We start from the raw sequence: 23,233 nt of genomic DNA, 5'->3' as shown, positions 1-23,233 counted from the left end.
TTTCTGTGCCAGTGTCCTTGTCCTCACAGTAACACACAGCTGCCCCCAACATCTGCAGGAGACCCTCCAACACTAGCAGGTAGGTCTGTTTCAGTCTCCTATGGGTCACTGCTCCTTCCCCTGGGTCGCGATGAGCACAGTACTTTGTGTGTGCCTTCCAAGAGTGGAGTCTCTGTTTCCCCCAGTCCTGTCAAAGTCCTGCAATCAAATCCCGCTTGCCTTCAAAGTCTGATTTCTCTAGGAATTCCTCCTCTCATTGCCGGACCCCCAGATTGGGAAGCATGACGTGGGGCTCAGAACTTTCACTCCAGTGGGTGGACTTCTGTGGTGTACGTGTTCTCCAGTCTGTGAGTCACCCACCCAGCATTTATGGGATTTGATTTTATTGTGCTTGTGCCCCTCCTACCGCCTCATTGTGGCTTCTCCTTTGTCTTTGGATCGCATGGGTTTTATTCTTCAGTTTGTTGATGTTCTGTATCACACTGACTGATTTTCGGATATTGAAAAATTCTTGCATCCCTGGGATAAATCCCACTTGATCATGGTGTGTGATCCTTTTAAAGTATTGTTGGAAACCACCCAATTAAAAAATGAGTGGAAGATCTAAATAGACATTTCACCAAAGGCATACACATGACCAAGAGGCACATGAAAAGATGCTCAACATCACTAATTATTAGAGAAATGCAAATCAAAACTACAATGAGGTATCACCTCACACCTGACAGAATGGCCATTTTCAAAAAAATGAAACAATAAATGCTGGAAAGGGTGTAGTGAAAGGGAACCGTCCTGCACTGTTGGTGGGAATGTAAATTGATACAACCACTATGGAGAACAGTATGGTGGTTCCTTAAAAAACTAAAAAATTGAACTACCACATGACCCAGCAATCCCACTACTCGGCACATACCCTGAGAAACCGTAATTCAAAAAGAGACATGTACCACAGTGTTCATTGCAGCTCTATTTACAACAGCCAGGACATGGAAGCAACCTAAATGGCCATCAGCAGATGAATGGATAAAGATGTGGCACATGTATACAATGCAATATTACTCAGCCATAAAAAGAAACGAAATTGAGTTATTTGTAGTGAGGTGGATGGACCTAGAGTCTGTCATAGAGAGTGAAGGAAGTCAGAAAGAGACAAACAAATACCATATGCTAACACATATATATGGAATCTAAAAAAAAATGGTACTGATGAACCTAGGGGCAGGGCAGGAATAAAGATGTAGACATAGAAAATGGACTTGAGGACATGAGGGAGGGGGAAGCTGTGGTGAAGTGAGAGTAACATCAACATATATACACTACCAAATGTAAAATAGATAGCTAGTGGGAAGCAACAGCATAGCACAGGGAGATCAGCTTGGTGCTTTGCAATGACGTAGAGGGGTAGGATAGAGAGCGTGGGAGGGAGGTTCAAGAGGGAGGGGATATGGGGATATATGTATGCACATGGCTGATTCACTTTGTTGTACAACAGAAACTAAAATAGCATTGTGAAGCAATTATACTCCAATAAAGATGTATTAAAAAAAAAACTTTAGTTCTGAAAGCCTTCCAAAAAAAAAAAAAAAGTATTGTTGGATTTAGTTAGCTAGTATTTTGCTGAGTGTTTTTGCGACTCTTCATCAGTGATACTGGCCTGTAATTTTCTTTTTTTGTGGTATCTTTTTCTGGTTTTGGTATCAGGGTGATAGTGGCCTCACAGAATGAGTTGGGAGTGTTCCTTCCTCTGCAATTTTTTGTAATACTTTCAGAAATATAGGTGTTCTCTGAATGTTTGATAGAATTTACCTGTGAAGTCATCTGGTCCTGGACTTTTGTTTGTTGGGAGTTCTTTAATCACAGTTTCAATTTGAGTACTTGTGATTGGTCTGTTCATATTTTCTATTTCTTCCTGGTTCAGTCTTGGGAGATTGTACCTTTCAAAGAATTTGTCCATTTCTCGTAGGTTGTCCATTTTATTGGCATATATGGTAGTCTTTCATGATCCTTTGTATTTCTGTGGTGTCAGTTGTGACTTCTCCTTTGGCATATCTAATTTTATTGATTTGAGTCCTCTCTCCTTTTTTCTTGATGAGTGTGGCTAAAGGTTTATCAGTTTTGTTTATCTTTTCAAAGAACCAGCTTTTAGTTTCATTGATCTTTTCTGCTTTTTCTTCATCCTTATTTCTGCTCTGATCTTTATGATTTCTTTCCATCTCCTAACTTTGGGTTTTGTTTGTTCTTATTTTTCTAGTTGCTTTAGGTGTAAGGTTAGATTAGTTATTTGAGATTTTTCTTGTTTCCTGAGGTAAGATTATATTGCAGTAAACTTCCCTCTCAGAACTGCTTTTGCTGAGTCCCATAGGTTTTGGATCGTCACGCTTTTGTTTTCATTTGTCTTTAGGTATTTTTTGATTTCCTCTTTAATTTCTTCAGTGATCCATTGGTTGTTTAGGAGCATATTGTTTAGCCTCCATCTGTTTGTGTTTTTACAGTCTTTTTCTTGTAGTTGATTTCTAATCTCATAGTGTTGTGATCGTAAAAGATGCTTGATATGATTTCAATTTTCTTAAATTTACTCACTTTGTGGCCCAGCATGTGATTAGTCCTGGAGAATGTTCCACGTGCACTTGAGAAGAATTTGTATTCTGCTGCTTTTGGATGGAATGCTCTATAAATATCAATTAAGTCCATCTTCTAATGTGTCGTTTAAGGCCTGTGTTTCCTTATTGATCTTCTGTCTGGATGATCTGTCCATTGATGAAAGTAGGGTGTTAAAGTCCTCCACTATGTATTACTGTCAATTACTCCTTTTATGGCTGTTAATATTTGCCTTATATATTGAGGTGCTCCTATGTTGGGTACATATATATTTACAGTTGTTATATCTTCTTGGATTGATTCCCTTGACCATTATGTAGTGTCCTCCTTTGTCTCTTATAACAGTCTTTATTTTAAAGTCTGTTTTGTCTGATATGAGTATTGCTACTCCAGCTTTCTTTTGATTTCCATTTGTGTGGAATACCTTTTTCCATCCCATCACTTTCAGTGTGTGTGTGTCCCTAGATCTGAAGTGCGTCTCTTGTATACACCATATATACGGGTCTTGTTTTTGTATCAATTTAGCCAGTCTGTGTCTTTTGGTTGGAGCATTTAATCCATTTACATTTAAGGTAATTATCAATATGTATGTTATTGCCATTTTGTTAACTGTTTTTGATTTGTTTTTATAGGTGTTTTTTCTTCCCTTCCTCTTTTGTTCTCTTGTGATTTGACGACTAACTTTAGTGTTGTGTTTGGATTCCTTATTCTTTTTTGTGTGTGTATCTATTGTAGATTTTTGGTTTGCTGTTACCATGAGTTTTTGTTATAGCAGACTATATATATAAACAAGATTGTTTTAAGTTGCTGGTCTTTTAATTTCAAATGCATTTCTAATATCCTGCATTATGCTCTCCTCTTCTCATGATTGCTGGGTTTTTAAAATATTTATTTATTTATTAGCTTGGTTGCTCTGGGTCTTTGTTGGAGCAGTGGGCTCCTTACTTGCAGCTCACAGGATCCTTAGTTGCGGCTTGCGGGCTTCTTAGCTGCAGCACAAGGGCTCCTTAGTTGTGGCATGCTAACTCTCAGTTGCAGCACGCATGTGGGATCTAGTTCCCTGACCAGAGATCGAACTTGGCCCCCTGCATTGAGAGCACGGAGTCTTATCCACTGCACCACCAGGGAAGTCCCCCATGATTGCTGGTTTTGATATCATATTTGTGTGTGGATGATTTCCTACCTTTACTTTATGTTTGCCTTTACCATTGAGCTTTTCCATTCATAATTTTCTTATTTGTAGTTGTGGCCTTTTCTGCCTAGAGAAGTTCTTTTAGCATTTGTTGCAAAGCTGGTCTGGTGGTGCTGAATTTGAATTCTCTTAGCTTTTTCTTGTCTGTAAAGCTTTTGATTTCTCTGTCAAATCTGAATGAGAACCTTGTTGGGTAGAGTATTCTCGGTTGTAGGTTCTTCCTTTTCATTACTTTAAATATATCATGCCTCTCCCTTCTGGCCTGCAGAGTTCCTGCTGAGAAACCAGCTGATAACCTTATGGGAGTTCTCTTCTATGTTATTTGTTGCTTTTCTCTTGTTGCTTTTAGTATTTTTTCTTTGTCTTTAATTTTTGTCAATTTGATTATTGTGTGTCTCAGCATGTTCCTCCTTGGGTTTATCCTGCCTGGGACTCTCAGCACTTCCTCTACCTGGGTGGACTGTTTCCTTTCCCATGTTAGGGAAGTTTTCAGCTATTATCTCTTCAAATGTTTTCTCAGGTATTTTTTCCCTCTCTTCTCCTTCTGGGACCTCTATAATTCAAATATTGGTACGCTTAATGTTGTCTGAGAGGTCTCTTTGGCTGTCCTCATTTCTTTTCATTTTTTTTCTTTATTCTGTTCTGCAGCAGTGATTTCCACCATTCTGTCTTCCAGCTCACTTATCCATTCTTCTGCCTCAGTTACTCTGCTAATGATTGCTTCCAGTGTATTTTTCATTTCAGTTTTTGGGTTGTTCATCTCTGTTTGTTTGGTCTTTAGTTCTTCTAGGTCTTTGTTAAACATTTCTTCTGTCTTCTCAATCTGTGCCTCCATTCTTTTTCTGAGATCTTGGATCATCTTTACTATCATTGCTCTAAATTCTTTTTTGGGTAGACTGCCTACCTCCACTTCACTTAGTTGTTCTCTAGCGTTTTATCTTGTTCCTTCATCTGGGACATACTCCTCTGCCATCTCATTTTGTCTAACTTTCTATGATTGTGGTTTCCTTACCGCAGGCTGCAGGGTTGTAGTTCTTCTGCTGTCTGCCCCCTGGTGGATGAGGCTGTCTGAGAGTCCTGTGCAGGCTTCCTGGTGGGAGGGACTGGTTCCTCCCCACTGGTGGGTGCAGCTGGGTCTTGTCTGTCTGTTGGGCAGGGCTGTGTCAAGGGGCATGTTTAGTGGGCAGCTGTATGCTCAGGAAGACTTTAAGCAGCCTGTCTCTTGATGGATGGGGCTGTGTTCCCTCCCTGTTGATTGTTTGGCCTGAGGTGTCCCAGCACTAGAGCCTACAGGCTGTTGAGTGGGTCCAGGTCTTGGAGAGAAAATGGCCACCTCCTCTAGGGCTCACACCAATTAGTACTCCCCAGAACTACTGCCACCAGTGTCTTTGTTGCCGCAGTGGGCCAAAGCTGCCCCCATTGCTGCAGGAGACCCTCCACAGCAGATAGATTTGGCCCAGGCTCTTATGAGGTCACTGCTTTTTTTCCTGGGTCCTGATGCACATGAGACTTTGTGTGCACCCTCCAAGAGTGGAGTCTCTGTTTCCCCCAATCCTGTGGAATTCCTGAGATCAAACCCCGCTGGCCTTCAAAGCCAGATTCTTTAGGGGCTCCTCCTCCTGTTGCCAGACCCACAGGCTGGGGAGCCTGACATGGGGCTCAGAACTTTCACTCCTGTGGGAGAACTTCTGTGGTACAATTATTTTCCAGTTTGTGGGTCACCCACCCAGCAGGTATGGGATTTGATTTTATTGCAGTTGTGCCCCCTCCTACCATCTCATCGTGGCTTCTTCTTTGTCTTTGGATGTAGAATGTCTTTTCTGATAGATTCCAGTGGTTTGTTTTTTTGTCGATGGTTGTTCATCAGTTAGTTGTGATTTTGCTCTTTTTGTAAGGAGAAGTGAGCTCACATCTTCTACTCGGCCGTCTTATCTCTGTCTTTTCTTTCCGTTTATATAAAATTGTTAACAGGTTATCTTTAGTGGTCAAGTTGTGTAGAAATTGTTCATTTTTATATCTATTTTCTAATATTTCTTCCAATGAACATGAATAGTTTTCATAATAAATAGAAGAATGGGGAGAAAGAAGACATTTTTTAAATCCTTTGTCCCAATTTTAGAACATTTAATAAAATTAGCAAATTTTTAAAGGTAAGAAATTAGAATTTTAATAGTTTAAAAAGAATTTTCTACAGTGATGTTCATGAAAGCATTTTTATAACTGAAAATGATACAATGATAATACTAATGTCCCCAAATAATTATCCATATGGTAGAATACATAGGAAAAGAAACTAGAAGGATGTTTGTTTATCAAACCATTAACCATGGCTGTATCTGCATCAGGTTCATGGGTGTTGATTTTGGGGTGTTTTTCTTCTGTATTTCCCAAAATGTTACAAATGAATACAGGGTACCTTCTTCTTCAGAAAAAAAAATGCTTTTAAAAGTCTAAACTAACATCCTCTTGTTATTGTTAACCACATAAATATTACAGGAGAAATGGATTGTCTAAATTTAATATTAAAATAAAACAGCATTTTCCTTTGTGTATGCATGTGTGTCTTAACAGCATGTTCACTACTTCTCTGTGTGAATAAACTAAAGACAACTACCCTAAAATTTGATTTATCCTATTGTAGGTTGCTTCAGGTGAATGCAATGAAGACACTGACGTTTACAACATCACCCTTTGTACGGGGGATGAACTCACTCTCATGGGCCAGGCAGAAATCCTTTATGCAAAGACTTTCAAGGAGAAGTCACGACTCAACACCATCTTCAAAAAGATTGGGAAGCTCAACTCCATCAGCAAGCTGGGAAAAGGCAAAATGCCGTGCCTCATTTGCATGAATCACCGGACCAACGAGAGCATCAGCCTCCCGTTCCAGTGCAAGGGCAGGTTCAGCACCCGAAGCCCTCTGGAGCTTCAGATGCAGGAGGGCGAGCACACCATCCGCAACATTGTGGAGAAAACCAGACTTCCCGTGAACGTGACCGTGCCCAGCCCTCCGCCGAGGAACCCGTATGACCTCCACTTCATCCGTGAGGGGCACCGCTACAAGTTTGTGAACATCCAGACCAAGACAGTGGTGGTTTGCTGTGTGCTGCGGAACAACAAGATCCTCCCCATGCACTTCCCTTTGCACTTGACTGTCCCCAAGTTTAGCCTCCCAGAACACCTGGTGAAGGGGGAAGTATGGCCTGAAACCCTGGTCCATCACTGGCTGGGTATCTGCCAAGAACAGTTCGACATCGATGAGTATTCACGGGCGGTCCGCGATGTGAAGACCGACTGGAATGAGGACTGTAAGAGCCCCAAGAAGGGCCGGTGCACTGGCCACAACCATGTTCCCAATTCCCTTAGCTACGCTCGCGATGAGCTCACCCAGTCCTTCCACCGGCTCTCCGTCTGTGTGTATGGCAACAATCTCCATGGCAACAGTGAGGTGAACCTCCACGGCTGCAGGGACCTGGGGGGAGAGTGGGCCCCCTTTCCTCATGACATCCTGCCCTATCAGGACTCGGGTGATAGTGGGAGCGACTACCTTTTCCCAGAAGCTAGTGAAGATTCAGTGGGCATCACAGGGAAGTCAGAACTTCCTTATGAAGAGCTGTGGCTGGAAGAAGGCAAGCCCAGCCATCCGCCTCTCACTCGCTCCCTGAGCGAGAAGAGCAGATGTGATCAGTTCCGAGGTTCTGTCCGGTCCAAATGTGCACCTTCTCCCCTTCCTGTCCCCGGAACTCTGGGAGCAGCAATGAAGTCTTCAGAGATTGCCCTACCTCCACCTCCAGTGCCTCCCAAATCTGAAGCCGTAAGTCCTTTCTGGTTTTGGGCGATGTGCCGGTCCTTCTATCTCTCTGCTCAGTCATCTGCTAATTTATTTTCTTTCTTAAAGAAAACTCCCCAATGGAAGATTATCAGAATGAGCAATTTGCTTAAGTTGGAGTGAAATAGAAATATTTGCTGGATTATTTTTACCATTTGGGAGTTAGAGTTTTACTCTACTGATGAGAAATTCTTGGAGAGTTTTTATTAGGAGAGGTTTAAACATGCTGCCTAGAGAACGGATAACAGCGAGGGGAGAGCAGAAGGCGGAGACCAGATAAGAGGGATGAATATGGTAACAGGTATGAAATGATGACACCCTGAACCACAGCAGTTGGTAGCAGCAGATGGCAGGGAGAAACGAGCTGCTTCGGATCATGTTTCAGAGGTGGAACCAACAGTATTTACTGATTAAATTGGATGTGGGTAGTGAAGGAAAGAGAGAAATCAGGAGAAACTCCTAGATTTGTAGCCTGAGCAGCAGAGTGGATTACTAGTGCCACTTAACCGCTGATGCGGACTGAAGGAGGAGTGGATTTATTTGGGGGAAGGAGAGATCAAGAGACATCAGCATCATTTGTAACTCTCTCCTCACAGTTACACTGAGATCAAAGCATCATGGGGGTGCTCACTTACACACCACACATACACACACACAGGTGCCAGCCCGGTTTTGCTTACCACCTCAAACGTAACTCACTCAGCTGAGGAGGAGTCTATCAGATTTTAATGTAAAAGGTCATACAGGACAGGAGAAAGAGCCCTCTGTTTTGACCATGTTCTTTGATTGACAGGCACTCTGAACCTTCACGACTCATTTTTGATCATTGGATTTCATTATATCTGAAGGGCGAAAGCGCTTGAGGCATAGGGTGTAATTCTGTTCATTTATTTGACAGTATCTGTGGTAGTGGGTTCCTTTTTTTCTATCTCTAGCAGAATCCTTTAAAAGAAAAAAAAAAGAAAACTAACACAGATCACAATAAATAGAAGCATTACAATCAAAACCCATCTGACTGAAGGACAGATTGGAGGGATGGGGTCTCCCCTTGGCCCTGTCTACTCTGCCCCCACCAGGTGGTCTCAGGACACCTCTCTGGAAACACAGGGCTGTGTAGAGCCTTGTATCAAAACCATGGGCTAGATACTAGAAAAGTCACCATCAGTGACCACTGAAATCATGACCCTGGACTCTAGCAACTTCCCCTTTTGTAGGGAAGGTAACAGATGAAAAGAGAGGACTACTATACAAGTTAAAATGTGGGAAGTATACATAGGTCATGTATGGGGGGAGTTCAGAGGAGAAAAGAACTTCTAGTTGTGCAAGAGAAGCCTTCATGGAGATGACATTTCAGATGAGCCGAGAGCATATACATGAATGGAAAGAGCAGAGAGATGGGAAAGAAGGGCGTTCCAGACAGAATGGCTTGAGCAAAGGCAAGGGCAGATGAGGGAAAACGCAGAGTTTTGCTGGGCGAGTGGAATAGGGTTGAAGAGGGAGTATGAAGGGCAGTGGTGTCTTCAAGGCTGGAACCAGGTCATGGACAGCTCTGGACACCAGGCAGCACTTTGTGCTGGGCGTCATACATAGCTGTCCATGCAGAGCCCTCATTGCTGCAAAGCTTTCCTGAGAGAAGACCCACCTCCAGCTGTTTATTCCAGGACATAACAACTCCCCAGAAATTGCAGGTCTCTACTTTCCCCTGCTCCTTACAAGATCTACCAGGGATCTTAAGGCACAAGCCCAGAGATCCCCGTATCCAGTAGGGGTTGTGGAATATTTGGGGGAAGTCTTGGTGGAGTCAGAGTCCTTGGTTCTTTTATTCATGTCAGATGGTGTTCCCCCAAAAAACAGGTAAAAGGTGAGGGGACACTCCTAGTAAGTACTTTAGGCATTTTTAGGTATGTCTCAATTACCTGTGTATGTGATGTTGCTTGAAGCTTGGAGCCTTCTCTTCGATAGGAATGTGACCACATGAGCTTTTCCTATAGAACTCTGGGCCCACCTGGCACATAACGGGGACTCCTGTTTGTTGACTGATTGATTGACTCATCCAAGGTGGTCCCACCCAGTTATTTACATAACCAAGTCTTGAGGTAGGAAACTGGCAGTGATTGTTTTCACTGAGGCTAGTGAAAGATGAGTAAGAACACAAATATTAAGAGGCACTATCTTGACCCTGGTACTAAAAGAAAAACGTCAGAGTTAAATTTGAAACTAAAAGCAAATCTCACAGCAGAAGAAAAGGTTTGGGCCTCCAGTCTAAGCCGTAATTTCTTATGACATAAGAGAACCTTCTCAGAGCATATTCGGTGTTTATAGAATGCTCTAATCATAAAGACTTTTTATAAACACGTGAAATTACTTAATTTTCTTTTTTTAAGAATTAGGCATTTCAAATGAAGTCATATCTTTCTTTTATTGGTTCTGTGACCAGGAAACAAATTTTCCAGTTTTAGGATGTGCGTGGGATCCGGAGAACGTCATAACTGTTAGATGTGGCTTCCGCTTGTAGCTTTCAAAAGGGAACTTTAATGGGGCATAAATTCAAGTGCTCCCACAGAATTAAACTTCTTTGGATAGTGACAGTGGGGTGGGTCCTGGGAAAAAGCTGGGCCATAGAAAGGGAAGCAGAGCTGATAATTGGCAAATGAACGCTGCTTTGCCACAGTCCGTGTCCCAGTCATGTTAATATCTAGAGGGACAGTGGCTCCACTACAGTGTATGTCAGCCTGTGCCTTTTCTCCTTATTCTATTCTTCACTCCCTACTTCAGGGTCCTAAGTTACAGCAAATATCTGTGCTCTTTCTCCAGCAGATTTTGACAGTCTTTGTTTCTGTAAATGAGATAAAAATCTTTCTCCTTCAACAGTAATTCTTGCTATGTTTCCAGCAGTGTGCTGCAGTTCCGGCATCATCTGGTTAATGCTTGACCACTGTCCTACCCATATGCTAAAATGGAAAACTAGGCTATGGGGCCAAACAGAAAATCCTCAGTGGAGGAGTGATCAGTTTAGCCCTGTTAATATACTTTGTACTTGATGTGGCTACTTAGAATTATGCTCTAGTCTGTACCTTTGTAAAGATCGTTAAATACAAAGGTTTTTTTTCTTTAAACACAAAACACTGCCACTTACCTTTCCCAACAATAAGAGGCTATTCCCCCCCCTAACTGGAACATCCCAGGGAAGAGTAAACAGCTCCTGGTTCCAGGCACAGAAGAGAAATTGTTGCAGATGAGCCCAAGCTGGGGAGCTGCCCAGCTTACTGAGTGGTGACATTTTCATTTTTTTAAATTGTGCAGAGTGCCCTCAAATCAGAATGACCTGACAGTTCCTCTTGAGTGGGTTATCCTTAATTGGTTCATATGTTCCAAACACATCCTCTATTTCGTAACATTGTGGGCCTCGTTCCATAATTTTAATTTTCTGGCTGTTGGCTGATAATGTCTAAAATATTTACCCAGATACTCTCTACAAGTGACAGTCTTCAAGAGCTGCCTTTTTTCTGGTGGTGTTTTTTTTTTTTTTTTTTTTTCCTCTTTGGAAGATGCCATTTTGGAGAGCAGTGACAGGAAGGCTTGATAGTGCATGAAATCTATAAATAGAATGTTTGACTCTCAGACTATTCTGGTCAATGCAGTAAATTACAAATCAGTATCAAAACTACTGGATCACAACTCTTCTATAGCTATGTGTGCAGTAGTATCAAACCTGAGGACCCCAGAACCCAGGGATTAATTCATGTCCTCTGTCTTTAGTAACAGAAAAACAAAAGTGCATTCACTCTTGGTTGGATGTTAACGTGGCAGCGATTCTTGAGATTCATGAAAGAAAAACCATAAAAGCAGCTCTAGGTCGAAACCACTGGTTTAAAGCAAGTTTTCCTGCAGTGTGGATGAAGAATTCATTAACCTTTGGGATTGACAGGATGCCCCCTGACAATGACAATACGAGAAGCAGGGTGTAGGGACTGAATTGTAAGATGGATTGTGGTAGCATACATTCATTGTTATAAGGCTGAAGTCCATCATACATAAAGTTCCTGTAATGGAGCACACTGTCTTATTGATGTTTGAGAAAAATAAGACATAAAGGACGAATTTAATCCAGATCTACACTGCACCTAGTTCAGTAGGTGCCCGAAAAGACTGCACTATCCAGGAGTCTGAATCTGCAGACTGAGCAGCTGATGAGAAAACAGCAGGGGACACCAAGCATCCTGAGAGTCTTCATTTCCCTTCTCAGTGGAATTTCACCGGGAGCAGAGAGGAGTGATCTGCCACACTATGTGATGGGTCATTAGAGGCACAAAACATCATGTCTAAGAGCTACACGTGGATTTGCGTCCTCACTCTGCCACTTAGTAACTCCATAGCTTCACACCTTGGGCAAACTATTTAACTTTCTGAGTCAGTTCCTGCGGCAATTAATAACAGTGTCTTCATTGCATTGTTGTATTATACAAAGTACTTGGCAGTTTTCCCTGGCACTCGGTAAGCATTCAATAAATAGTAGCGGTAACTTAATATGGGATGCATTCTTTTTTAGGGTTAGACAGAAAATAATTTTTTGGAGGTTATTTCCCCTGTCCTTCCTTGCCTAAGGTGTAAGGCCTCTCCAGAGAGTCGTGGAAGCTGATGGGGACAAGGACACCTACCTCCACAGACAGACCAGCAGAGAGCGCACAGGCAGGGGACAGTCATCCCCGCATTCCAAAAGTGCATCCTAACAGGCTTGAAAAGTAGCAAAACATTCTTTTCATCTGACTTTTAAAATGTCTGCTTGATAAGCTAGATGTTATGTGTTATAGTTACCTACCTGTGGAGCCAAAATTGTAATCATGACAAACCAAGAAAAGAGCTACAGAAATGCTCAGCATCCTGTGGGCCCCAATAATATGTAATCCTTTCATGGGGGATTTGGAGGTTTTGTAGAACTATAGAGTACCTATGAAAAAGCCACATGTGGTTCTAAGGCTGCAAATATGTATCAAGAAACTGAAATTCCTAGGAAAACCTCTCTAGAAATATTAAAGCTGAGAAGTTGCCTTGACTAATTCCATTAGGCATGGCGAGGCTAGGTCATGGTGCTACCAGGTGTCACACCTGGATGTGTCCACCCAACAGAATGAGGGCCCTCACAAGACTACCCAAATTAAGAAAAAGTCATAAAAATGTATTGTTTAAAAACCGAGAGAACTGATTCTTAAGAATTGAGCTATAAGAATTAATTCTACTCTACAACCAGCAAACACTGAGGTAAGAGGCAGCAGGACATGCATACTAAAAACAGCCTTGCACCAAAAAAACGAACCCAGGCTACACAGGATGCTCCCACATAAAAATAGCCCTCCAAGACCACAGTAGATAATTGTTTCTCCTAAATTCATAGAGTAAGAGAAATATAAATAAAATTAAGAAGCAGAGGAAACACTCCCAATTAAAAGATGAAGAGAATTCCCTTGAAAGAACAAACAATGAAACATACCTCTTCAGTCTAATAGACACCAAGTTTAAAAGGAGATAATGAAAATACTGAAGGAATTAAGAAGGGCTATCAATAGGAATGCAGGTTACTGTAAAAAGGAACTACTGTAGAAACTATAAAAGAGGAGCCAGGAAAAATTAGAAAACTCATTTGCTGAGATGAAAACTGACTGAGCTAAAGGCAATGAATAGCAGATTGAATAATGCAGAAGAACAAATAAGTGTTCTGGAAGATAGAATAATGGAAATCATCCAATCAGAACACAGAAAGCCCAACTGGGGGAAAAAAAAATGAAAGCAAAATAAGAAACCAATGGGATAATATAAAGCATGCCAATCTACACATAATAGGGATCCCAGAAGGAGAAGAAAGAGAAAAGGGGTTCAAAAATGTGTTTGAAGAAATTATGGCTGAAAACTTCCCGAACCTAAAGAAGGAAACAAATGTCCAGGTACAGGAAGCACAGAGGGTCCCAAACAAGATGAACCCAAACAGACCTACACCAAGCCATATTATAATAGAAATGGCAAAAGTTAAAGAGAGGAAGGATTCTAAAGGCAGCAACAGGAAAACAAAGAGTTAATTACAAGGGAACCCCCCATAAGGCTATCAGCTAATTTCTTAATAGAAACATTTGCAGGGCAGAAGGGAATGGCAAGATATAGTCAAAGTTCTGAAAGGGACAAATCTGCAACCTAGGATACGCTACCTAGCAAGATTATCATTTAGAATAGAAGGAGAGAGAAAGAATTTCTCAGACAAGCAAAAACTAAAAGAATACAGCAATACTAAACCTATCCTAAAAGAAATATTGAAAGGTCTTCTCTAAATGGAAGAGAAGCAAGAAGGTATAGGAAAGAGAAAATCACAATTGGAAAGTAAATCACTTAATAAGCCAGTAGGCGGATTTTTTTAAAAATCAAAAAGATTTTTGTGCAAGTGATGACAGCCACAATGAACAGCAAAAGGATAAATATGAAGATGTAAAAGAGGACATCAAAATCATAAAATGTGGGAGAGGAGAGTAATAAAATGTAGACTTTTTTGTTTGTTTTTTTTTAGAATGTGTTTGAGCCTATATGACTACCAGTCTAAAAGCAAGTAGATAGGAAGGGGTTAAAATACTTGAAAAACAAGGTAACCACGAATCAACACATAAAATCGACTTACAAAAACCAAAAAGAAGAGAACACAAGCATAATATAACAGGAAATCATAAACCACAAAAAGAAAAAGAAAGGGACAAAGAAGAAATACAAAATTAACTGGAAAACAAGGTTTAAAATGGCAATAAATAGATATCTATTAATAATTACTTTAAGTGTCAGTAGACTAAATGCTCCAATCAAAACACAGGAGAATGGCAGGTTGGATTAAAAACAAGAGCCTATAATATGCTGCTTATTGTAGGCAACACATAAAAAAGAGACCCACTTTAAGGCAAAGGACACACAGACTGAAAGTGAGGGGATGGAAAAAGATATCTCATGCAAATGGAAATGACAGAAAAGTGGGGGTCTCACTACTCATGTCAGACAAAATAGACTTTAAAACAAAGGCCATAAAGATAAAGAAGGACACTATATAGTGATAAAGGAATCAAGACAGGAAGAGGATATTACATCCTCAAAATATATGCACCCAATATAGGAGCATCCAAATACATAAAACAAATACCAGTAGACATAAAGGGAGAAATTGATGGGAATACAATAATAGTAGAAGGCTTTAACACCCCACTCACATCAATAGACACATCTTCTAGACAGAAATTAGTAAGGCAGCAGAGATCCTAAAGGATACAATAGAACAGTTAGACTTAATTGATATCTTTTAGGACATTACATCCAGAAAAAAACCAGAATACACATTCTTTTCAAGTGCACACAGAACATTTTCTAGGATTGACCGCATACAAGGGCACAGAACAAGCCTAAACAAATTTAAGAGTATAGAAATTATTTCAAGCTTCTTTTCTGACCACAATGGCATGAAACTAGAAATCAACCACAGGAAAAGAAATAAGAAAAAAATGATTACATGGAGACTGAACAACATGGTACTAAAAAACCAGTGGGTGAACAACAAAATGAAAGAGGAAATCAAAATATACTTTGAGACAAATGAAAATAAAAACACAACCATACAAAATCTATGGGATGCAGCAAAAGCAGTTCTTAGAGAGAAGTTCATAGTGATACATGCCTTCCGCAAAGAACAGGAAAAATCTCAAACAACCTAACCTACCACCTAAAAGAATTAGAAAAAGAAAAAGAAAATCTAAAGTGAGCAGAAGGAAGGAAATAATAAAGATCAGAGAGGACATAAATAAAATAGAGATTTAAAAAGCAATAGAAAAAAAATCAAAAAAAAAGAGCTGGCTCGTTGACAAACCTCTGGCTAGGCTCACCAAAGAGAAAAGAAAGAGGACCCAAATATACAAAATAAGAAATGAAAAAGGAGAAATAACTGATACCACAGAAATACAAAATAAAATAATACTATGAACAATTATATGCCAACAAATTCAACAACCTAGAAGAAACAGACAAGTTTCTAGAAATGTACAGCCCACCAAAACTGAATCAAGAAGAAATAGATAATTTGGACAGACAGATCACTAGAACTGAAATAGCGTCCGTAATTTTAAAAACTCCCTACAAACAAAAGTCCAGGACCAGATGGTTTCACAGGTGAATTCTACCAAACATAGAAAAAAAAACGTATACTGATCCTTCTCATACTCTTCCAGAAGATTGAAGAGGAAGGAAGGAATGTATGCCCAAAGACATTCCATGAAGCCACCATCACCCTGATACCAAAGCCAGACCAAGACAGTACCAAAAAAGAAAATTACAGGCCAATATCTTTGATGAATATAGATGCAAAAATTCTCAACAAAATATCTGCAAACCAAATCCAACAACACATAAAAAAGATCTTACACCACAACCAAGTTGGATTCATCCCAGGGTCACAAGGATGGTTCAACGTAGCAAATTAATCAATGTAATACACCACATCAACAAAAGAAAAGACAAAAACCAAATGATCACTCAGTAGATGCAGAAAAAGCATCCATTCACCATAAAAACTCTTACCAAAGTGGGTATAGAGGGAACATATCTCAACATAGTAAAAGCTATTTACCACAAACCCACCAGCAGTATCATACTCAACAGTGAAAAGCTGAAAGCCTTCCCACTAAATTCTGGAACAGGACAAGGATGACTACTCTCACCATTTCTATTCAACATAGTATTGGAAGTCCTAGCCACAGCAGTCAGACAAAAAGAAAAGAAGTTATCCAAATTGGAAGAGAAGAGGTAAAATTGTCATTATATGCAGATGACATGATACTATATATAGAAAACCCTAAAGACTCCATACAAAAACTACTAGACTGATGCACAAATTCAGCAAGTTAGCAGGATATAAGATTAGCATACAGAAATCTGTTGCATTTCTTTACACTAGCAATGAAATATCAGAAAGGGAATGCTAAAAAAAAAAAAAAGCCCTTCTAATCACATCAAAAAAAAAAAAAAGGAATAAACCTGACCAGGACTTCCCTGGTGGTCCAGTAGAAGAATCTGTCTTCAATGCAAGGGACGCCAGTTCGATCCCTGGTCAGAGAACTAAGATCCCACATGCTGCAGGGCAACTAAGCCCATGCGCCACAACAAAAAGATCCCATATGCCACAACTAAGACCCAACGCAGCCAAAAAAAAATAATTGTTTTTAAAAGTCAATCTTAAAAAAAAAAACCGACCAAGGAGGTGAAAGACGTGTATGCTGAAAACTATAAAACATTAATAAAGGAAATTGAAGATGATTCAAAGAAACGGAAAGATATTCCCATGCCCCTGGATTGGAAAAATTAATATTGTTAAAATGACCATACTTCCCAAAGCAATCTACCCATGTAATGGATATCCCTATCAAATTACCCATGACATTTTCCACAGAACTAGAACAAATAATCTTAAAATTTATATGGAATCACAAAAGACCCAGAATCGCCAAAGAAATCCTGAGGGAAAAAAAGTTGAAGGCATAACCCTCCCAGACTTCAGACAATACTACAAAGCTACAGTAATCAAAACAGTGTGGTATTGGCACAAAAACAGCATATGGATCAATGGACCAGGATAGAGAGCCCAGAATTAAACCCACACCCCTACAGTCAATCTTTGACAAAGGAGGCAAGAATATAACATGGGGAAAAAAAGTCTCTTCAGCATGTGGTGTTGGGAAAGTTGAACAGTCACATGTAAATCAATGAAGTTAGAACACACCCTCACACCATACATGAAAATAAACTCAAAATAGCTTAAAGACTTAAATATAAGACATGACACCATAAAACTCCTAGGAGAGAACATAGGCAAAACATTATCTGACATAAATCGTACCAATGTTTTCTTAGGTCAGTCTCCCAAGGCAGTAGAAATAAAGCAAAAATAAACAAGTGGGACCTAATCACATTTACAAGCTTTTTTACAACAAGAGAAACTGTAAAACGAAAAGCCAACCTACAGACTGGGAGAAACTATTTGCACATGATGTGACTGACAAGAGCTTAATTTTCAAAATATACGAACGGCTCATACAACTCAACAACAAAAAAGCGAACAACCCAACTGAAAAATGAGCTGAAGACCTAAGTAGACATTTCTCCAAAGAAGACATACAGATGCCAACAGGCACATGAAAAGATGCTCAAGATCGCTAATTATTAGAGAAATGCAAATCAAAACTACAATGAGGTATCACCTCACACTCATCAGAACGGCCATCATTAAAAAATCTACAAACAACAAATGCTGGAAGGGTGTGGAGAAAAGGGAGCCCTCCTGCATTGTTGGTGGGAATGTAAATTGGTGCAGCCACTATGGAAAACAATATGGAGGTTCCTCAAAAAACTAAAAATAGAGTTGCCATATGATCCAGTAATCCCACTCCGGGGCATATATCCAGACAAAGCTATAATTCAGAAAGATACATGTCCCCCTATGTTCATAGCAGCACTGTTCACAATAGCCAGGACACAGAGACAACCTAAACGTCCATTGTCAGATGAATGGATAAAAAAGATGTGGTGCGTATATACAATGGAATACTACTCAGTTATTAAAAAGAAAAAAATGAAATATTGCCATTTGCAGCAACATGGATGGACCTAGAGATGATCATACTAAGTGAAGTAAGACAGAAAGAGAAAGACAAATACCATACGATATCACTTATATGTGGAATCTAAAATATGACACAGATGAACTTATCTACAAAACAGAAGCAGACTCACAGACAGAGAACAGACTTGTGGTTTCCAAGGGGGAGGGAGGGGGAGGGAGAGACAGATTGAGAGTTTCGGATTAGCAGATGCAAAATATTATATATAGAATAAACAACAAGGTCCTACTGTACGCACAAGGAACTATATTCAATATCCTGAGATAACTATAATGGAAAAGAATATGAAAAAGAATGTGTGCATATATGTATAACTGAATCACTTTGCTACCCAGCAGAAATTAACACAACATTATAAATCAACTATACTTCAATAAAATAAATTTTTAAAAAAAGAATTGATTCTACTCTGAATTTTTATTTTGTCTTTGGGCTTTCTCCTACTGACTATTAATTATTAGAGAAGACAAGGGGGCAGGGATAAATTCGGAGCTTGGGATTAACATACACACACTACTATATCTAAAATAGGTATAGTATATCTACATTCCAGTCAAAAAATTTTTTAAGTGATATAAATTAAAGCTAAAATAAATAGAGAAGGCACTAAAGGAGAGATTTTCTTAAATAAACCTTGGGTATTAATAGTCAAATTTAGGTAATAAAAAGATTAATCTGCAAGTGATTATTTACTTTTCAAAATAATTGCTCTACGAAAGGATTCACTCAGGATTCCACTAATTAATGCGGTCTCCTAAGGCATTTGACATTTAATTAATTTTAATTACAGCTTTTGAGGAGTACTCTGTAAGCAAGCCATACCTACATTTCCCATTTGTTAATTGAAATAAGGACTGAATTATTATTGTGTTTTGGTAATTTTGAAACTAATTGCCTTTGGTTTTGTGTAGGTTATTTATTTTTAAATGAAACCTTCTAGGCCAAGAAATTTTCTCCTGTGTCTGCCGAAAGTCTCAATGATTAGAATGTTAATAAAGTCATTGTAATATTCTATGGGATAGCCCTTGTTTCAAATCTGCACTCTTGGGTTTACCATTTGCACAAAATCACATTAATGGGAAAGTTATATACTATTTAAATATATCTATCATGCATTATACTCCTTTCTCAGAAAAGGTCTTTATTCTCTGCCCCAATGGCATAGTCTTTCTTTGGAGTCCAGGGAAGCACCCTGGAACTTAAACAAGTATTCTTTTCAGAACTGCATGCCCTTCTTGTTTCCCAGTAGCGGCCTGCTGTGCCCTCTGCCTTGACTCCCTTGCCTGAGGCCTGGAGGTTGGAGGCCATTGCAGACCCAGGCCTGCCTTAGGTCCTTATCATCCGCATACACAAGGGGAAAAAGAAACACACACATCTGAGAATCAGGATTTCAACTGTAAATCACATCTGCCCTGGCGTAATTCATCAGATAGATGTTCATTTATTGCCATGTTGTCATTGTAAAACTTTAATTTCTGTTTGGCTGAAAATACCCCTGATGGGTATGTGACAGGGTTGTGAACTCTTTGTATAAAAGCCTCTTTATAAATAAGATTTCTTAAGGCTGTAATGATTTTGTTATCTGGGAGAGGGAGTGTGGGAAGAAATGTAAAATACAGGGCAGAGGGCATGCAGTGAAGGCAAAGTTACAAAGTTCAGGGAAGCATGGTTACAAAACTCCTTTCTTTGCAACACTGACATTATCCCGAAGTCAGCTTTTTAGAGAAGAAAACTCATGGTAAAGGTGAGTCCAGTTTTAGATCAAGCTCCCCTATAGCGTGTGTGTTTTCTGAATTAGTGTCAACATAGAAACAACATGATCCTTAGTCCGCCTAAGGATGGCCGAAGCCCGTTAGTGACTGCCCACAGTTCCAAGCAGTGTGGTCTTTGAGCCGAGATTTTCACCCACAGGTATGTGGTGGCAGATTTTAGACTGTAGACAAGGAAATGTGAGGCCTCGTCGGCAAGTGTCTCCAGGTCCATTGCCTTGTATTTAAAAGTTGAATAATTGCTGCTATGAAATTGGTATTTTTTTTCCCCCAAAAAAGTTCAGCAAAGAACATTGCATAGTAAATTTTCTGTTTTCCTAAGCTGTCTCTTTGGTCCAGTTAGTGAAGGGGTGTGAAAGTGTCATTTCTTCCATAGAAGACGAGTAGGGAGTTCTGAGAAACTAAGAGTTTCCAAGAAACATCATCATACCAAAGAGCCCCCATTCCTACACTGTGCAGTTTCATAAGCACGTTGTGTGTCTTTTGTTTGTTGTATTCTTTTAATCCCTAGGAAGTGTCAGGGAAAGATAATGTCACAGAAGAAAGTAGTTCATACGTGTATAAAATACTCCAGTTGTATGTAATGTGTGAATTTTTATCTTCTAAACATTTACATTTAACCCTGTTTCCAGCCATGCAATAATGAGCTTTGTGTTTGTAATAAATTCTCACGCGTTATCTTTAACATGTGGCTATTTAGGGAGAAGACCTTGTTTTCCATTTTTCACAAATTATTGGTCCTTCACCCCGGGCTCAGTTTCCTCCCAACTAAACAGACTTATAGCTGTGAGGAGTGGGGAGGGGAAGGGATGCTTAAATACCTATTCCAGGAGTCGAGAAATCAAGTTACACTTTCTGGAGAGTATTCAGAAAATAAACAGCCCCATTCCATGACGCACGAGATTCTGACCACAGGTTGGAGTTGGGTTTTGACTTTGTCAACCACCTTCACATAGTAACACGAAGCTTTCCAAAGCCATTTATTTTATTGGGTGTGTCCATCTTTGCTTTCACTGTTAGATAATAAGCTGCCATTGATTATTTTTCTGGTTTTACGCGGCCAGTGCTGGCATGGTGAAGGCAGAGAGCAGTGGGGAAATGTGTTCTCTCCGTCCCAGAAGTCAATGTGCACTTAACCTCCAGGTTACACGCGTGCATGTACCTACCCAGGCACGTTTTCAGGTTTCTTCCAAGTTAAAAAGAAAAAAGCCATGCTAATTCAATCCACTATCGCTCTCTAATAGCTGTCTCCCCCTTCCTTCCCAGCCCCTTCCTTCCTTCTTGAAAAGAGTGGTCTGTCCTCACTCACTCCACCCTCACCTCCTGTTCTGGCTTTGACTCCCTGGAATCTGCCTCTGGTCCCCTCACTCAACTCAAGCTTCATTCACTAAGATCCCCAGTGACCTGCTAACCGTCACACATCTTCCCGACCTGCCCTGACTTCCTGCCGTCGTTCCGTCTTCACACCATCCCTCTCCTGAGCCGCCCTCCCCACCATCTGCTTCCTTGAAACCACTGGGGACTGTTCTGTGCCGTGAGCGGTGAGATGCGGTCCCTTGCGTTTCTCCCCCTTGGTCTCCTCCTCTACTGGCCCCTTAGGGGTTCAGCCCTCTTCCCTTCTCATCTGGGATCTCAGTGCCACCAGGACTTCAGATTCTATCAGTAGAACACTGAGCTCGACTCTTTTCCACACCGAACCCCTTGGTTTCTCCCAAGCTCTGTTCTTCCTTCTAAGTGTCTGTCTGATAAGTGGCATCAGGATTCATCTCGCCTTCTAAGCCCCCCATCCAGGGCATCGCTCTGGTGGTTTATTCCTGCCCTTGTACCTTTTGTACACTCACAATTCCTTCCTCCTCCAGACTTTCTCAGTATAATTTCCTGTGAGTTTGTTCTTCCCCCGCCCTCCTGAAGCTTTCATGGTGCTCCCACGGACCTTCATTCCACCTTCTATTATTACAGGACCGACTTTTATCTCCGTCGTGTGTTGGTCTCCCTGCCTCCCTCCCAGCTAATTCCAGGGGCTACTCGTTCTTGTCTGCTTTACTTAGCACCAGCTCAGTGAGCGTGTGATGGGCGCTCAGCATATAATTGAACAAGTCAATAGTAAATGGAATTAATGTCACTTGTAGGAAAATGGAAAGCGACACAATGTTCTTCGGACTTTTAGGGGCAGTAGATGGTGCCTGTGATCCCGGCCATTAGCCCTCAGGACGGACACCTTCCACAGCTTACTTCAAACCCCACTAGTAAATGTTGTGTGTTAGATGGCAGTCACGTAAATATGCCTCCCTGAGAATATGCCTCGTAGACTAAAGAGAAGTGATGGTTCTAGAAAGAGCAGAACTCCCCAATTCCACCTCGCAATAAATTAGCTTTCTGTTTAGCTCTGGGTTCACAGTCTGCTGCTTGAACACTGGGGAGAGGTGTCTTACTCCTGGGTAGCCGGTATCTTATCTCTGATAAGACTGAATCATTGAGCATTTCTTTAGAAAAGGGAAGACTTGTTGTGGGGAGGCAAGGATGAGAGGATTGTGCTGGAAGTAAAACCACTTATAAGAAAGGCTTTAGACCGGAGAACTGCTTGTGAAGCCAGGCTCTGGGTACGTACGGGTGGGAGTCTGCTCTCCCTGAATCCATGTTGTGGTCATTGACCCTGTCATAACCAGTAGGTGCCAGGAGCTTGGCTGTAAACACTCAAGCTACTCATCACCAGAAATTACCTACCAGTAGGCAAAAGTCACCCATGATCCGCGATGGGTAGTAACACCTGCCTCAGACAGAACGCCATCCCCTCCCTTAGCACCAGCGTTCCGGGTTTACTCCTGAGAATCCAAGTCCCTCACCCTCGCCCTGCACTGCTCCTTGAAGTTCAGTCTTAAATGCTGCACTGAAGGGCCGAGAAGGGCTCTAGTCTGTCAGGCATGGTGTGTCGGGCACGGTGTGTTCTATGACGTCCTCATTTAGAAATACCGTCATTTTCACTCTGACACCACGTCCAGTGTCGTGGTGGCAGAGTTGATGGCGGCCATAGGGGCCAGGTCTGCTGGCACCTTTCTTCCCCTAGATTGACATCAATATGAAGACAAAAAAATTAACGTGGAGCCCAGATGACTTATCAGTAACAGTCTCCACATTAAAATATAAAAGGCATTCTTTTGGT

At 40.8% G+C, this 23,233-nt stretch overlaps 1 protein-coding gene across 2 annotated transcripts in view; it reads left to right on the top strand.

Moving 5' to 3' along the window:
• GAREM1 (GRB2 associated regulator of MAPK1 subtype 1) overlaps window positions 1-23,233 on the top strand; it is a gene marked incomplete at its 5' end in the record, with an annotated part of 204,641 nt that overhangs the window by 174,517 nt on the left and 6,891 nt on the right. For both annotated transcript variants that reach the window (XM_082668439.1, XM_082668438.1), the window contains one exon: window positions 6,432-7,604. In XM_082668439.1, coding sequence (XP_082524565.1) covers window positions 6,432-7,604 — 1,173 coding nt within the window. The remainder of the gene's footprint in view (window positions 1-6,431; window positions 7,605-23,233) is intronic.

Source organism: Grampus griseus (assembly GCF_964374135.1).
Source record: "Grampus griseus genome assembly, chromosome: 12".
In the NCBI taxonomy this organism is placed as follows: Eukaryota; Metazoa; Chordata; class Mammalia; order Artiodactyla; family Delphinidae; genus Grampus; species Grampus griseus.
Note: the sequence above shows the minus strand (reverse complement) of the source record. Positions and strands in the feature narration are given on the sequence as shown.